General features: G+C 44.7%; 1 protein-coding gene across 1 annotated transcript in view; it reads left to right on the forward strand.

Annotated features, from left to right (window-relative positions):
- The first annotated feature begins 12,426 nt into the window (after positions 1 to 12,426).
- The window catches only part of LOC149366801 (uncharacterized), a 118,118-nt gene continuing 111,547 nt past the window's right edge, over positions 12,427 to 18,997 (forward strand). The window contains exon 1 of the mRNA XM_089565819.1: positions 12,427 to 12,617. Within this exon, the coding sequence (XP_089421945.1) occupies positions 12,453 to 12,617 (165 nt within the window). The 5' untranslated portion in view covers positions 12,427 to 12,452. The remainder of the gene's footprint in view (positions 12,618 to 18,997) is intronic.

An 18,997-nucleotide genomic window follows, 5' to 3' on the forward strand; every position in this document is an offset into this window, starting at 1 on the left:
TTCGGCTGAAAAAAAAATTAGGCAAATCACTGAGGCGAACTATGCTAGAGAAGAAAAAAACGGATTTTAAATGACGAAAGGTTCCAATTTCCCCCATTTCCGCATGAGGCGGCCCTTTCTTTCAAATAAAAAGCCTTTGTTAGAAAACAGAACGTTGTACAGCATATATGACCCAATACAATAGAGCGGCGTATCTCTATCACAGGTATACGCTGTGAGATTGGTACAAAGTAAGGAAATGCTCGTTCTTAAAGTCACACTTTCATCCCTTTTTGCTTTCTCCTCAGTGGTCCTTTCCAACAGTAGTATACGTAAGGGCTAAAGATCCACAATTTTCTTTATGAGGCGCGTTACATCCTGCGCGAGGTCGGTCACTATTGCGCCAACATTCGCCGTATCGAGTACACTGACTTGCAAGAAGCCCTCGGCGACTAGACACAAATGATTTACCCGTGGCGAACTGCTTCAGTGGTATGCTTTGGCATGTGCCCATGGTTTCTGTCTCGGAATTGCGCTTAGGCGGATCACTTGTTGCTTTATTTCTTACTCTCAATATGCTTTCACAATAGCACCGATAAGTATAAAAGGCTAAAGATTAGGTGTACGAACAGAAAGCAGCGACGGCTCGGAGAATTGAACCTGGTGTGAGGCGTATAATTTTTTCAACAAGGGGAAGCTTTGGGCCAGTTGGTCAGACATGTTGGGGAGGAGGGATAACCGCAAACTTGACAGGACTGAAGATCGAGAAGAGGACAGGACGAGCGGTAGACACAAAAAAGAGCCCAATGTAGGAGAAATAAGGTTCAACAAGGGGAAGCTTTGGGCCAGTTGGTCAGACATGTTGGGGAGGAGGGATAACCGCAAACTTGACAGGACTGAAGATCGAGAAGAGGACAGGACGAGCGGTAGACACAAAAAAGAGCCCAATGTAGGAGAAATAAGGTTCAACAAGGGGAATCTTTGGGCCAGTTGGTCACAAATGTTGGGGAGGAGGGATAACCGCAAACTTGACAGGACTGAAGATCGAGAAGAGGACAGGACGAGCGGTAGACACAAAAAAGAGCTCAATGTAGGAGAAATAAGGTTCAACAAGGGGAAGCTTTGGGCCAGTTGGTCAGACATGTTGGGGAGGAGGGATAACCGCAAACTTGACAGGACTGAAGATCGAGAAGAGGACAGGACGAGCGGTAGACACAAAAAAGAGCCCAATGTAGGAGAAATAAGGTTCAACAAGGGGAAGCTTTGGGCCAGTTGGTCAGACATGTTGGGGAGGAGGGATAACCGCAAACTTGACAGGACTGAAGATCGAGAAGAGGACAGGACGAGCGGTAGACACAAAAAAGAGCCCAATGTAGGAGAAATAAGGTTCAACAAGGAGAAGCTTTGGGCCAGTTGGTCAGACATGTTGGGGAGGAGGGATAACCGCAAACTTGACAGGACTGAAGATCGAGAAGAGGACAGGACGAGCGGTAGACACAAAAAAGAGCCCAATGTAGGAGAAATAAGGTTCAACAAGGGGAAGCTTTGGGCCAGTTGGTCAGACATGTTGGGGAGGAGGGATAACCGCAAACTTGACAGGACTGAAGATCGAGAAGAGGACAGGACGAGCGGTAGACACAAAAAAGAGCCCAATGTAGGAGAAATAAGGTTCAACAAGGGGAAGCTTTGGGCCAGTTGGTCAGACATGTTGGGGAGGAGGGATAACCGCAAACTTGACAGGACTGAAGATCGAGAAGAGGACAGGACGAGCGGTAGACACAAAAAAGAGCCCAATGTAGGAGAAATAAGGTTCAAAAAGGGGAAGCTTTGGGCCAGTTGGTCAGACATGTTGGGGAGGAGGGATTACCGCAAACTTGACAGGACTGAAGATCGAGAAGAGGACAGGACGAGCGGTAGACACAAAAAAGAGCCCAATGTAGGAGAAATAAGGTTCAACAAGGAGAAGCTTTGGGCCAGTTGGTCAGACATGTTGGGGAGGAGGGATCCAGAACATATTGCGTGGACGCCGAGTTTCTTGTAGCCATTAATATTTCAAAAGATTTTCAAGTTTTAGATGCTCACTAGACAACAAATTTACGAAATAAAAAAGTCTCTTAATATCACGCTTATTCCGGTAAAAAATCCCCCTTAATGGAATTTAAAGAATGACGCAGGTTAAAAAAGCAAGATTGGCATGGCCATTAGGCGATTCATTTTTCAAACCAGTTTTCATTAGGAGGGTAATCCATCACATAACTGTAAACGATTTTGGTGAGCACTATTGGTTTCTAGAAGTTCGCTCTTAATTGTCGTTAACCACCTGTGATAGACGCGAAGGGAAAAAGCCCGGGGCAGGATTATAATTTCTAACTAACCAAGCTTTGTGAACAACAGTTAATGATTTCAGAAAAATATCAGACATGAAGTCTTGCGCTGGATGTGGTATACCTGGTGGCAGTTGTTGCCTCTAAAAATACGGCACACGTTGTTAAGAAATCGGTAGAGAGCCGATCTCTATTTGGTATTAAAAGTTTGATTGACTTCTGGTTAAATGCAAAAAATTTGGTTCAGTGTTTTTAAAGGGTGCAGCAGAGTAATGAAGCCACACACACTGCGCATGAATTGATCTTCAGTGCGCGAGCGCATGCGACATTCTTCATGGCATTTTTCATTCCAGGTTTATTTCAAACAAGAAATAAATTTGTCTAAGAAGAACCGGCAGAACACATATTCCGCATGACTAGGCCTCGCCTCCAGAGCAGCAAGAAGTGGCATTCACAAGTTGCGTGAAATGAAGTCAAATGAGAGCAACAAGGGGCTAACAAACGAAACAAGATAGGCATGGCAGGAACATAGGTAGCTGTTATTGTGAGACATTACAGAGGACAGAATTATCAGGACTGAGTTTACCTCTAAAAATAAACATACAGTATTAATACATCAGTCCTGAAAAAAAACGCTGCACGATAAATGCAAGATAGCGATTAAAGTGTGTTTAGATTGAATCTTAAAGTTCATTTATTAGGATAACGTATTTATTCTTTTATATCTTCGTAGAGACGGTGTACTATGTGCCATATCAAAACTAATGGTATACTAAATAATTAACTCACCGTCATTTAAGCGTTGGCAGTAATTCTGATTGGCCTCTCCAATATGTTACAGTGGAAACAACTCTCTATGTATCAGCAGCGCGAACACAACACGGGAAGAAGAAGGAGAAGAAGGTAAAGAGCGCTGAACCATGGTCAACATTTCCGGTGCTGTCCTCCGCGGTGGAACCGCGAACTCGGGTCCGTGACCAAGTTGGAACTGAGCTGTCCTCCGCGGTGGAACAGAGCAGGACAGCGCCGGAAATGTTGACCATGGTCCAGCGGTCTTTACCTTCTTTTCGTTCTTCTTCCCGTGTTGTGTTCGCGCTGCTGACACATATGGATCGCAACCAACTAGCCCGACAGATGGTGTTATTCAAGTACATTTATTGTTCTACGGGCCCTTTCCTTTCCTCTGAAACTGATCCCTGCTACGTAGTATACCTCGCCGCGGCATCCTCCTGCCAGGGAAGAATTCTCGGCTTCTGCATTCGACGCAAGGTGCTCCCACCTGAACTTCTAAAGCTGTTCGGCGGCATCCAGCCCACTGTCGGCCATGCCACCCGCCTGTGCAAAATCTTGCCCTCGGAACGGCAGCACCAGGCGAGCCTCCACAGAGAACACCTGCGGTTAATGGTGTTCACATCGACGACAATGCCAGCAGCAGCAAGGAAATGGCGTGAGGTTGCGACCCAAGTCAGCCGAACGACAGAGTGCCTCTGGCAGCAGGCACTTTCGTGCTTGCCTGCTCTCGTGCCTCCAAAGAAGAAAAAGACCGGGAACCCCGTCCACCTCGTGGGAGGTGTCAGAAACATAGATACGGCCGAGGAGGTCGCAATAGCGCTTGCTTGCGCCGGAACCAAGGCTAGTTTGATTCTTAGTGACAGCAAAACAGCAATCTGCAACATAGAAAAGTGCAGGGTCTCGCCAGAAACGGCTCAAATTCTGTCCGCAGCCAAAATTGATCGCAAGATCACCTTAATTTGGGTCCCAGCACACACAATCGTCCCCGGTAACGAGGCAGCCCACGTGTTAGCCCGAGATCTCTACTTCCGGGTAACTGTAGAGCCACCCGACCCCCAGGGGATGGACGAAAACGTTTGCAAACGTACGCGGAAATCGCCGTGCACTACAGGTTTGGCAGGCGTCTAATACCACCACCAGAAGATCCACACTTAACCAATACACAGGCCATCGCCTGGCGACGGTTACAGGCCGGAAATTTCGTTAACCCCGTCTGGTTATTTCAAGCCGCGTTAGACGATAAAAAAGATCACAAATGTAAGACCTGCGGAGCGAGGGGGACCTTCGATCATATAATTTGGCAATGCCCCGGATCCCCGGGTGCTGCGGAGAATATTAAGAGTAGAGCAGCCTGGGAGGCACTTCTGTGAAGCGAGGTCCTCGCCGACCAGAAACGAGCTGTCCGCCTGGCGGCTGAAGCCGCGAAGAGCCAGTGTATCTTCGCCAGTCTTTAGTAGCGGAGGTCCCGTCCCCCGTCCCCTAGGCCTGCGTGCCAGGGACGGGTAGGGCGCCTCCTACATCGGTGGAAATAAAAGTGGTTATCATCATCATCAGGAGCATCCCAGAGGAGGTCCAGCGTTTCCTTGGTCACGGACCCAAGTTCGCGGTGGAACCGAGGAGCACAGCGCCGGAAAACAACTCTCTTTGTCTGTTACAAAAAAAAAGCAGTGTTAGCACATACATCGCAGCACCACCACAACACCTGAAAGCGCGACAGACTCATTTGCAGTCACAACGATGAAAAGTACTAATCGTCAGAAGAAAACCGTGCTTCAGTTAAGAAAATGATATCATAAGAATGGTTCACGCCTCTCTGAGATACACATATGAGTTGAAGTTACGTTTCTCAGCTTGCAGCGTTAAGGTAAAAAAAATGAACTGGTTTTTTTTTCTTTTTGAGAATAAAAGCTCGAAATGGCAAATCTAAACTTGAATGCGGAATCTTGAGCTTCAGACACTAAAGGTGCAATACTTCATGACGAGTAATCAGAGCCCACCACTTCGGAGCTGACGGTCCAAACAGTGTTTGTGCATATCTCTTGTAATCGCAATGAAGTTACAGTTAAAGAAAAATATCCTGCCAGATCCTACACATTTGCAAACACCACTCGTTCGTCGCTCTGCTTCCAACCGCAACAGGACAGCTAATCACCCCAATATTGCAAATGTATTGCCAAATGCTGGTCCTACATTAGACCACTGTGATGCCATCCATTTACAATATTTTATTTATTTATTTATTTATTTATTTATTTATTTATTTATTTGTGCCTCAAAGGCCCCATTGAAGGGGTATTACATGGGGGGGGGGGGGGTGGAATATGCAGGAATACATTTCTTCGATGGGCGATTTGAATGACGATGAGTCGGTCTGATTCACGACGGCGTTTAGCAGGTCATTCCAGTATCTTGCTGTATGAACCTAAAACTATTAACTGTACTGCTTGGGAAACCACACCATTTCTGCACGCATGTGAGACGTAAGCGTAGACCTTTCGTTAGCTCAATCCTTTATCGAAGACAGCAATGCGCGTGGGAGTCGCAAAATAATATCGAAAACCTTTTCTTTCTTAAAGTATGTGTGTTTGCCAGCCGTTAGTTGCGCTTCTACGTATTCTCCCAAGAAGCGAGAAATGATAACTGGCGCGTTTCGCTGCTTTGCTGGCAGCCTATGTCCTTCCATGTGATATGCGGGAAATTACGTTTAGTAACCACTTCCTTTACTTTTCCAACAAGTGCGGGCTCTCAAACTCTGAGATGCCGTAAAGATTGAAAATTTAAGCGGCGCCTGTACCTCGCTCTGCTGTCAGCTTCAGGTTTCGGCTGAGCAATTCCATTTGCAAAGTCAATCCTCTAAGGAAGGTTTAGATGCTCGGACAGGTCTTCGGTATATTTCGTTCATCTGTATGGTATTTTTAAAACTTATCACACCTGTTTGAAGTTAGCGCCACTGAACTTTGGGGTGTTCATTCTTTTGGGCACATATGGGAAGTCCGGGAGGGTGGAAGAAATCATAAGAGGAGAGGAGATGCACTATTTAAATATCTTGAGAGAGTGGGCCCTACAACTCAAGGCGTTCGAAGAACACCGCTGTCCTTGCTGCCGTTCCTGCTTAGCAACAGCCCGCATACTGCAGGCACATTTATATGACAAACAGTTTGTGTGTATATCTTACGTGATAGTTTTATTATTAGCGACGATAAGGCAGTAATGTGCGACATTGGTGTTGTCGAATAAAACAGAGTATTAGAAAAAAGAAAAGTGATTGGAACGCTCAAGCTCTTTGCGTAAATTGCTAAAGTGATCGATAGTCGGCATGAACGCTGTAATTTTGCTTTAATCCGAGCCCTTTTCGTGATCACCATCATCTGCGTACCCACGTCCAGTGCAGGACAAAGGCTTCTTCCATATTTCAGCATCAACCCCGTCCTGTGCCAAATGCAGCCATCTTATCCTCGCGAGTTTGCTATTCTCATCCATCTAACTAAATTTCTGTTGCCCCCTTCTACACTTTCCTTCGCTTCTCAATCCATTACGGTACCCTTAATGGCCATTAGTTATCTTGCCTTTGCATTTAATACCCTGCCCGAACCCATTTTTTCTTCTTGACTTCGGCTCCACGGTGGTGGCTGCTATGCCTGGTTCCTGACCCGAAAGACGCGGGTTTGATCCCGACCTCGGCAGTAGCATTTTGATGGAAGCGAAGTGCTAGAGGCCCGTGTACTCTGCGATGTCAGTGGACGCTAAAGAACACAAGGTGGTCGAAATTATTTTTAGGCCTTCACTACGGCATTCCTCGCAGCCTGAGTTCCTTTCGAATGTTGAACCACATAAAAATCTAAAACAAAACCTTCCTAATTTCGACTAGTATGCGAATAATTGCTCCCAGACTAAACCGCTTCTCTTCCTCTCTCTTAACGTCATGCCTCTGATTTTCCTTTCTATACCTGGCTTAATCCCTAATTCATTCTTAATCTTTGCTTCAGAATATGGTGGATATGTTCAGCCGGTGTAAGAATACCACAGAGCCTTCCCTTAAAACGGCTTGTGAACCGGACGCAGATGCTCATTCTCCATTGGTTAAGCACAGCCAGAACGCCCTTTCCTGGAGGCGTGTAAGTATTGAAGTGCGAAGCAACCCAAGCCTGACAGGTGATACTTATGTTTCTCAATTTTTATCATGACGCAGCTTGTCAGAAATAAGCGTCCGATCAAAATTAGGGGGACACCTAAGCTCTGTCTTAAGCGTAAGTTGTTATTTGTTAATTTCTTTCTTCACTAGTCAATCTTTCTAATTACAACTAATAATTAGCATACATCAGCAGTCATAATAGACCACGTGATACACGCAAGGTCTTCCTGTACCCAACTCGCACGAAGGTCGTAAATTGCCTAGGGACAGCGTGTCTGACTCGGAGCCCAAGGGTCATGGGTTCGATTCCAAACTAGTTGCTCCAGTTTTCTTTTCAACGTGATTACTTTGCATCCTTATATGTGCTCATGATAGTTCAGTCATTCTACAACATCATAATCTCAATAGCCGCCATGGTGGCTCAGTGGTTATGGTGTTTGGTTGCTGGCGCGAAAGACGAGGGTTTGACCCGGCCGCGGCGGTTGCATTTCGATGGAGGCAAAATTCTAGAGGCCAGTGTATTGTGCGATGTCAGTGCACGCTAAAAACCCCCGTGGTAGAAATTATCTGGAGCCCTCCACTACGGCGTTCCTCATCGCCTGAGTCGCTTTGAAACGTTAAACTTCATAGAACAAAAACCAAACCATGATCATAATTAAACTGGTATTTCATTCCTTTTCTTCCTCAGCTAAGTATGTGACGTCACTGCTTATCGACCAATCCTGAGTTAGTCTAACAATAAGCACGGCTTTTCCTCCCAACATCTGCTCTCCGCTGCCCCGTTAAAGCGTTTGGCTGGGTCAGAGAGAACAAATGTACCACGGAGCACTTGCAGGTGATGGTCACGCGATTGCGGACAAACTGTCGCTCTAGTTTCGGAGGATGTCATGAATTCAGCTCTCGCTGTTACGATATTCTTAGCTTCCTCTCCATGCTTATGACACGCGCTTCAGGAGTTCCTTTACGGTGCAGGCGACCGTTTTTGCTTAGAACTATCATTTTCTTTCACCGTTCATGGAAGTTATGTGCTCGTCGATAATCGTTCTGGTGCAGGATTGACGTGTGGAAACTAGTCTTTAGCCGCTTCTTATAAGCTGCTGTTTCCATTGCGTTCACTGGAAGCTTGCTTTTTCGAATTCAATTAATATTTAACAGGCGGTATTTGTGTGGCTTTCCTACCTTCTCAATTTTTATTCTATGCAACTTAGAGTGAAACGAGGTTTTCATTGTAAATGGTCGGAAACCCGGACACACTTGAGTCGCACCAGTGAATTTTGCGCCTCAGTAAACTTCACAGCCAATGTTAGTCATATATTTCAACAGTATCTGTGGCCCGTAGAGGATCATACAGGCGGAGCATGACTCATATATTTCTTTATAAATGTTGTGTTTTTTTTATAACCAATTCGTCTGCCCTGTATAAGCGTTGATATTGCGCTTGCTAACCGGCATTGCACACAAAGGGGTTCTCTCTTCGAAGGATTAACTGAACGAAGCATGCAGGTGTAATAAAGTAGAGGAACCCACGATTTTTTCATTTATTCAGCTGATGAAAAAAAAGGATAAAGATTGCGGGTTCCTATACTTTATTACAGCTGCGTGCTTCGCTCAGTTCGAATGTTCAACGAGTTTATGGCCTTCTCGGCGGTAAGGGTACTTGGCAGAGTTGTTGGGATTGGTGCGGGTTATTGTTTCTTAAATCCTTTTAGTTGGGGATAAGTATTATGCCGTGCTCGCATTTTTCCCCCGAACACGAAACTGATCGGCGCCTGCGGTTTTTTTCGTGCATGTACGAGGGGGTACCCAAAAGAAACCGGACTAAATTTTTTGGTCGGCAAAGCTTTTGTGGAACCGCGTTTTGCCACTAGGAGTGCATAGAACGAACATTCCAGAGTCAGTAAGCCGAGTGCCGTCGTTGAAGGAGGTCAGACTAGTTTAGACAGAGTTTTAGAGTGACGACTGTTTTGTGTGAATGTCGTTTTTGCAATGGCTGATTTTCGTGAACAGCGTGCGCCGGTGAAATTCTGATTTTTGCTCGGAAAAAGTTGAATGAAAACTCTTGAAATATTCAGAAAGACGTACAAGGACGATGCTATGGGGACAACTCAAGTGTTCCTGAATCAAATCCTGAATCAAAGCAACAATCATGCCAATGGAAAACTTCAAATTCACCTCGCCTCAAGAAAGCTGGTCAGGTGAAACCAAACCTCAAAACAATGCTGATTCGTTTTTTCGACGTGAGAGGAGTGTTCCATTGAGAATTTGTTCCGCAGGGTCAGGCAGTTAGCCAGGCTTTCTATTTGGATGTTTTGAAAAGATTGGGCAAGAGTGTGCGGTGGAAGCGGCCAGATTTGTGGCGGTCGGGTGACTGGTTTTTCCATCATGGCAATGCCCCTGCTCACACAGCCCTGTCTCTGCGACAATTTTGTACCAAAAATGGCATGAACCCTATTCCGGTACCCTCATACTCTCCAGAGCTTGCCCCGTGCTACTTTGTTTGTTTCCTAGAATGAAAAAATAGGTGAATGGAAAGCGTTTCGCTGATGTTGCTGAGGTGAAGAAAAAAACGACGGAGGCACTGTCACGCATCACAAAAGATGAATTTAAACAATGTTTTGAAAAATTGAATGAAAGACTTTACAAGCGTATCATTGCAAGTGGGGAATACATTGAAGGAGATTGAAGGTCTGTGCTTAAAATGTGAACAAATAAGTTCGAACAAAACTAAGTCCGGTTTCTTTTGGGTACCCCCTCGTATTCGAGCGTACTAGCACTCATTTTTCAACTAAAATCACCTTTATCGCTAGTAGTTCCCTTTATTTTCTCCACGCTACGTGAAACAAATGCTTCAAGCAGAAGTGGGTTCCTTTCGTCCTTGTATTTTACAAACTCGCTCTCGTTATTGAAATTTTCACCAATGATATAGCATCAGCACGAAAAAGGCTGCCTTCTTTCTCCTTGCCAGCGGATGAAACTTTAGATACTGGAGGCGTTACGTTGTGTAAGCGAAGGCCACAATTTTTAATTAAAAATCTCATAAATTCCTGAAAATTCTTGTCACAAAAATATTTGAACAGCTGGACAAGTTTTCATATGTTTAGATCTTCTATAACACTTAAACGTGTAGTATTTTTGTCTTAAAAAGTAAGACTCAGTGCTCAGCAGAAGCGACGTAAAATTGTAGCCATCAACAGTCAGTTATGGACCTTGCCCGGTAAAAAGCGTAAGTGTGCGACAACAGAATAATGCCTGAATGGCAGAGTCCTCTAAAAATATCTTAATTCAGTAGTGACTGACCTAACATTCTTGTCGAAATTAAAAAGAAATTGTTTTGGGCGGTGCATGCAATGCGATGGCACGACAATCGATGCTCGTTAAGGGTAACAGAATTGATATCAGTTGAAGGCAAGCGCCGCAGGGCGCGGCAGAAAGTGAGAAGAAGAGATGAAGAAGTTGAAGAAGTGAAGAAGAAGCCCCCTCCCTTTCACGCTTGGGGGTACGGGCACTTTTTGAAGGCTAGGGTGACGGCAAAAGCGTTTTCGAATGGTACTTTCACCTTAAATGCTATCTTTGTAATAGCGATGTAAAACAGTCCTCATCCACATTAGTATATCTTTGGCACACGCAACATTACAACGGCTCATTTCCTGTATACATTCTATGCGTCGAGTATCCTTGTGATTAGCACTTGATAAATATTTAACGCCTTTGGACTGCGTTCCCGCTTTACTTCCTATTCTTAGCCTTTCCGAGCATCGCGCCGAGAAAGAATTGTACCGTTTAAAATGTGCTCTGCGTGAAAAAGGAAGAATGCGTTTGGAAACTCAAGCGATCTCTAGAGAACGGCGGAGGACTTGACTACCCGATAAAGCAGTTTTGCGGGCAGCATCGGTGTTACGCACGGTTTATGCTGTCGACCTTATCTTTATTAATACGAAAGCATTATATGCTTCATGCGAAGGAAAACCCGTAACCGGAAGTTTTCTTCAGAAGTTGTCAGCAAAATGCAGCAACACGAAGTGGTACTTCTCACGTAACCTCATTCGACGAAAGAAATTCGCCGTCATTGCGGTTCGAACCCAGGCCCTCAGCGTGCCAGGGGCAGGAAAACGCATATGCCACGAAAGGTCGTTGGTTCAAGCGTGTTAGAGGGGCACGAACTGAACGCCTTATGGTGTGTATGATTGTATGTGTGTTGGGGATGTGTGCTGATGTTAGACTACGATGACTTGCAGGAAAAAGTTGATTTGCTGATGTCATTCAAGTGTCACGTGATAAGAGTCATGTAATAACAATGACACGCAAAAAAGTTCCTTACGTTCGAACGCAACTGCTTTCTCATTTCTCCATTGCAGCAGGATGCAGTTCGCTCGAACTTTCTTGGTAGTGCGCTTTCAAGACTGCCGCGTTGCGATGAGTGCCGTGTCAAACCTTTCATTAAATTCATTTCAACACACCGGAATGCCTGCCAAGGCATCGCCAGCTTCTTCAAAGTACGGAATCCATAAATAAGTGGCGATAAATATGGGAAGCGAAAATTTTCCTAAAGCTCTTAGTAGTGTAATCCAATATGCAAGTCCTTAAGGTAAGTAACACTAGGTGCATACGAACCAAACAAGCGGTGAGAAAGATAAAATGGAACCGTACAGTGTAGAAGATAGAGCGCTTGCCTACATGCCGCCTGGGAGGATAATCAACTGCCCCTATCGGATGAAGAAATTCTTTTCGGTTTGGTTTATTAGGGTTTAACGTCCGAAAGCGACTCAGGCCTCAGTCGTGACCCTTTTCCTTTTAATTCTTAATTCAGTCTTAATTCTTAATCTTCTCCATCTTAATTATCAATCTCTTCAATTTTAATTCCCAACCTCAATTCCTAATCCTTAGTTCTTAATCCAAATCTTAATTCAATAGCTACGAATAAAATTGGTGTCCACTTACTTTAATTCTTTACGGTCATTTCTTTGTCGCTGTGAAAAGCGGACGTCTTCAACATGCCCGCACTTTCTAGACTAGCACCCAATCTCGTGAACTGGTCAACCATTCACTTAGTCTTGTTCCCAATTTCAAAAAGCCCGCGTGTCTGAGTCCGAGCTGCGCGCGCCGCTGTCGCTGCCCTCTCGCGTCTGATCGAAAGAGAGGGACCCCGGGTTCACGCGCTGAGCGTCGGTCGAAGGCGCAGTAGTAGTGCGCCGCGGTCTGCGGCCTGGACCGGGTGTGTGGTCGCCATGCTCTCGTCCTTCCGGAGCGCCTGCCTGGACGGGGGCACAGCGGAACCGCTGCGCTTCCGAAGCCGCAAGGCGTCACGGCCCCACGTGACAGCCTCTCCGGTGCTGGTCGAGTTCGGCAAGCTTGCCTGTGCAGGCCAACGCCGACGGAAGCAAGCGACACCGGTGAGTTTTGCGGTGGCACTAACCGCGTGGCAATACAAGCTGAGCACTGCGCTGGCTTTGTCAGCGTTTCGGCACTTAGCATGCGGCCCCCAAATATAGAATAGGGCTATTTCGCACGCAACTTTACATCTCATCCTCGCTAGCCATTACGCTGGATGAAGATGGAAATAGTTTAATTGGCCCTAAAGTGGGTGGTCAGCCTCAGCATTCCGGGAATCCGTTAGCTCTTGCAGCCGCTCTTGCATTTGGTCCGCCTGCTTGTCTCGAGTGCATATGAGAGCAGCACACATGTGGAAGACGTCGTGTGGTGTCCGTTTCTTTTTCCGAGTGACCGCTGAATGTTTTCGAGGATGTGACGTGCTTAGTTTTCCTCTGTTGACTAGTGCATAACACTTGCCCTCTTCATCCAGTTGCAGTTCAACGTAGGCACGTGCCCCGCCCACTTACCGATCTCGTTGTTTGAATGCGCGCCTTTCCTACTGGCTGTAAAGACCGTACGGGGAAAAAATTAGAAAGATTGCTACTTTTATGTACGTCACCAGAAGGCATGAGCGATCTTAATGGTGGGCAAACCCGCAGTCATCAGCATAAATGCAATTGAGAATGTTTAGTTCGTTTTTTCCAAGCATTGTACCATCCTTGGGCCCCAAAAACACCCCACAAATATCGTCATTCCGGGGCTTTTTTTGTCTTCCTCTGGTAGAGATAACACGGTGCAAGGTATATTAGCACGCCCGGCCCACCCATCGGGGTCATCTCACGCCAAACCGGCATTAGGCCAACGCACCGTCGCTTGTTTGCCTTCCGCTGTTGCCGTAATTGTCGGACGGCAGATATTCATTACGAATTATCATTAAATTCTGCCCTGCTTAGGACCGCCCAAGTATGCATATTTTCCTCTTCTAAGTATTCATGTTGCACTGAATTTCTTGTGTGGTCTTTTGAATGACCAACAATTGAAAGCCGCGTTATCTTGTTCTAATAAAACTCCGGCGTTATTTTCATAATTTTGTGGCTACTTTAATATTCGGTTATTTTTTATAGTGCAACTTCGTTTCGTGTCTCGCTCTTAACTCCGTTTTCGGTAGCATTGGAGCAAAGGCGCAAGAAGCTCTCTTCAAACCAACCAAACACCTTTGAAACACTAGCACCTACCTCGCCGCGAAACTATGACATCATTTAGTGTGAAACAGGAACACAGCAGATATCCGGAGGATTCTTACCTATCTTGGACAGAGCTTAAAATCTCTTGTAATTCCTAACACAGCGCGGTAGAGTAATGTTCTTAATTGTGCTTGTTATAGCGCCGTTCTTAAGGCCTGGTCTTGTTTCTTCAAGTGAACTAACAAATCTTTGGCGCCCTGCAGCCGCACTGATGGCACGCTATGTTTGTGAGAGAGGAGGCTTCAACAGTTACGATCGCTTTACATTCCGAATTTTCGTTTTAGACTTACTTTTGTTATATCCCTTTCATAGCCTTTTAAAGATCTGTTAAAGCTGTCTTTAATGGTTAAAAAGTTCAAACAACTAGTTTGTACACCGCGTAAGGTTTTCTGCAGCCTCTAACAGAAGTATCTTTCCAGTTTATGCCACGCTGTTTGCATCCTTCTCGGAGTGCGATCATTTTGAAGGGACACTAATTATAATTACATACAATTCTTGTTCTTGGTAAAATCTTATTCTCCGGCCCTTCTTGGCTATGCTGACATTTGATCAGCACTAAAAGCCACATTTATGTTTGCGAAGTTGAATTAAAACAATTTTCGTGCTACTACATTTAAACTGGTGATATCTAAATCAAAATGAAAGGGTTGTCACGGTTCCGAAATAACGAGACTCTAACTTAGCCCCTTGTATCCGGTCAAAAAACACTGCTGTTGACGTACATGTATTTCACTTGCAAAAAAAGTCGGTCATGAAGACACCTTCATTCCATTTGTTTTCGTCTTTACTAGATTTTAAAAGCCACTTTTTCGGTGAGAGACGGTATTTTTGTGATTCTAACACAGTGTCGACACTGGCGCTCATCAATTGTTCTTGTTCAATTGATTTGAGCTTCCCGCCTTCCAAAGCACATTAAATGAGACAAGTTGCCAAACGCATGAGACTTCAAATAAGCTCGAAATAAAAGAAAATGAATTAAGGTATTTAAGCAACGAGGTATATAAGATAATGACCCTCAGTTATATCAGGCGTGTCGAGTGGATACTTTATGTCCGCCGCATTTCATTCCTCTTCAGCCGATCTCTCGAAATAAAGTGGGTTACTCATTTTTGGGCGCAATGAAATGATAGTCGTAATATTTTCAATAACTACAGAACCAATTTTATATCCTGTATGCCTCCTTTTACAGAAACAGTAACGCAGCTCATTCCATTGTAGTAACTCATAACCAGAAATACAGAAGAAGCGATTATTCAACACGAAGGCATTTATGGGCGCAATTTTTCGCTTGTCATATGACTGCGCCACAATACAAAATATATGCTATGCACATACCCTGTCCGGTGCTTGCGATATTCTGCCACTTGTTGTAGAAACACACCTCATTGGTTTTATAAAGGAATCTTAACTGTTCGGAGAAAGTACACGACAAACATTGAAAGGAAGTTTTTGCTGTGCGTTGGAAGAATGGACCATTAGAAACAATAAGCTCAGAGCCGCCTCTTACAATATTCAACAGTTGGGTCACAATTGAAACTGGTGTTCAAGATTGTTGCACATATACAGGCCTGTCACATGGTATCTGTCGTTTTTTGCGTAATCACACTTTGACTCATGATATATGCGCTGCAAATATACTGCATTCTTTCTTTTTCATTCCTTACACCGGGGTTTTGACAAGTCTGAAATCATTCGAACTCTTCGTGTTACTGCCGCCACAATCGCAAAAATGGACATTACCTGCTGATAGTTGCACAGTCGTTCAATTGAGAAGAAATACTCGTGTGGATTATCACTGCCACTCGATTATTCTACAGAGCTTGTGTTGTATACGTCTGAGCCTCTTGTCGTCTTTTTTTGCGTTCTGTGAACATGAACCACCTCAAGATCGCCCAGTTTTTGTTGTTAATAATTTTTAGTCACACCATGAACCCATATTGCAAATAATTGATGGGCTCTCGTTTTCATGGCCCGTGCCTGGTTGATTGAATTTTCTTGCTTGCGTGGTTCCACAGCACAGAATACTCATGAAACGGCTGGGTTGCGAAAGCTGAGAGACTGTAGTGTTTGACCCCATATGCATCGCGAGCACTAATTATATCTGAGACATTAGCTCGCCAGACCAGATCTTCTCGGACGAAAAGTCACCATTCCCGTTGCCTCACTTCGTTCCGAGAGCCCATCGGGCCTAATTTTCTGCCTTTCGTGTGCAGTGGGAGCTTAATTACTGCATGGTTGGAAGACGGAGGGCTACTGGGCTTAGACTCGTTAGCGAACGAGTACAGCTCATCTCCCAGTACCCTTGCGAAGAAATGAGATCAGATGGACGAAGCCCTGAGAAGAAAAAAATGAAAGCCTAGAAAAAACTTGTCTCCTCGGAGAAACTCGGGCCAACGCAGCGTTATACAGTCGGGAAAAGTACCCCTTGCATGAGGCAAGAAAGAGCCAAGAGAAGAATTATGAGGTAAACTTTAAAATGAGCAACTGTATTCTACTTAACGATCAACGGAAGAGTTCTAGCTAAAGAAAAACAAGCCCGTTGCATGAATACAATTACATGCAAAAAACCCAGTTACTCATTTGTTTTTCCAAATCACTGAAATCAGGGAACACATGTCCACTTACTAATAGAAATTGCAATACAGAGGAATAGCATTCTCAATATTAATTCAAGCGACTCTGACATCACCAGGAACACTATCTAAGCTTCCGTGCAAAGCGCTTGTGGGGCATTATATCTATTGTAAAAGTTTATATTTCCTTAGTTTCTGTTTACTATCAGCAATTATGTAGCCTCATGTCAAGGAATTCCCTTCTATATTTAATAACCTTCGTCTCACGAAGGACCTCCATTTATTCCTTCCCTCGGGAACAGAGGCAATGGAAGCTTGCAAGTTGCTTTTGGTTTGTTTCCGTGGTTTCTGTTGTATGAGCTGTTGTATGTTCGCAAACTGCACTTCTCTGAGAAGCATTTGCTAAGCTTGGACAGAACAGTTCAAAATTACAACCTCAGAGGTACCCGTGCAAAATCACTCGAAATCTTCTAGTGATATGTCTTCGAAGAGGGTAAAGTGCGATCGACTTTTCGCCGGATTACCCAAAAACATAAAATCTTACAGACAATATCCGAAGCGACACGTTTTTCGCCAAAGACAGAAAGGAACTGGTGCATTTCACTTCCAGCGCTACTACAATTTGGAAAACGTGCACTGAAGTTAAAGGTGTCCTTTCACGCATGAACTGGTCGTAGAACAGCTCTCTTAACACCGGGCTTACTAGAGTTACGTACTCAGCTACAACATTTGGCTGATGGCATGATATAAAATCACTCCAGAGTAGGTTTTCTGTGCATGTTGCGCATCCCGAAATGATCAAAATTAACCTGAAACCAATTATACATACTGTCTCTTAGGCTTCCAGGCAGCATTTACACGAAAAAAAAATCAGGAGAAAATAGAAGCACTAGAACTACTAATGGCTAGTCTATGCGCCACTTTCGGCTCGTTTTCATTACCTCTGGCTGAGTCGCTTCAGAGCTCAATTTTGTCTGGGTTAGGCAACTTGATAGGAGAAACAGGTGGAAGAGGCTAAAGCAGCATTAATTAGACGTAAGACGTAATTACAGCAGCACTTGGACCGTAACTATATCTGCTGAAGAAAAAAAAAAGACCTTGATGGAAAATTTTGGATTTGTCGAAAAAGTGGAACTTTGCGGACGTACAGGCGAGAGTAAGAAAGATCAAGGAGGAGAAAAAAATAGCCTTGCGATTCTCCGATTCCGGACGTACAGGCGAGAGTAAGAAAGATCAAGGAGGAGAAAAAAATAGCCTTGCGATTCTCCGATTGTCCCCGATGATAATGAAGCTGGAAAAGTGTCAAGCTGACCGTGTTCTTCGACGCAAAGTGAAACCCACCTCTGGTGACGTAATGAAAGGAGGATGGAGGTTTGAAGATGTGGGCTTTCTCTCTGCCCATGATCCATTCTGGAGTCGGATAGAAGCTAAAAGGTACCAGATTTCCGGCCCAAGTATCTATATATCTTTGCACAATTCATCTGGTTCCAGGCTGTTAGTTAGAGTGGGCGTCTAGATTTCACGACGGCACTACGCAATCTTCGTGCTCGAGGACATGACTGTCCAGACAGCGCAGGTGTCGTCAGTGGTTCTCCAACAGCCTGACTTGTTAACGCAATCGGCGGTGCATTAAGTCCCAGAGGCCGCAATGCTGCGCGCAAGACAAGATTAGGGATGCGAGAAGAAATCAGGATACCGACGAAATGGGACCGATAGAAACTGCTTGAAGGTCAAAGGGATCGAGTGAGAGAAAACAAAAATGATGCCTAACGTGCTGTAGAACCAAGAGTCAGGCAAATACGCAAATCGATTGTTAATTTGGAGTATCCCTCAAATGTCCAAGCCAGGTTTGTTGTTTCGCAGGCTCTATACATCCGTCGTAGATTATTGTTTCTGGACTTATAAAGTGAACGCATATGTAGTGTGTTGTTGCTTGGGTTGTTCGTGAATAAATAGATTGCACGAGATGGAACTATTACTGTTCCACCGATAGATCGTACATTTATTTTTAGCACAATGAACTCCTCCTGCTCATAATAATTTTTCTAAGTATTGTTCGTTTCTGCGCCGTAATATTACAAAACAATATCAAGAAATAGAATAGAAATATAAGATAGAAAAGCCCACGGCAAGGAACTTGTCCCATGAAGGAAGAAATTAATCTATTCGTCTCTTTCTTTGTATTTACACGCACAGAGGCACCGCGATTCCATATACTACAACCGCTCGATATGCGAGAATAACGTCTGTGCCTTCTGCGCGATTGGCATAAAGATACAAGTATAGGCTTGTGGTTTTTCGGCTCTCTACCACTCAATCTGCCACACTCACTCATGCTACTCCGACTCCTGAAATATATCGATTATATTTGTACATGCGGTCCACCTCAACAAGAAACAGTACCAAAGACGGCATCTCTCTTTCACAATGAACCTTTTCCATGCTTCATTTCCTCCTATCACTTCCACGCTCCCTTCCTTGTTGCAGAGCACTGGGGATGCTTATCCCACAAAAAGCTCCCGAACCTTTCTCTTTCCTCCAGAGTCGAGCATTAACGGCACCAGATGTGCTTTCCCCTCTCCTCACCTACCTCCATGGCCGAGTGCACTGTCTGAATATCAGCCTATTCCCTGGGTTGATAAA

This window comes from Amblyomma mixtum, chromosome 1, assembly GCF_055824585.1.
Source record: "Amblyomma mixtum isolate Tamu chromosome 1, ASM5582458v1, whole genome shotgun sequence".
Lineage (NCBI taxonomy): Eukaryota > Metazoa > Arthropoda > Arachnida > Ixodida > Ixodidae > Amblyomma > Amblyomma mixtum.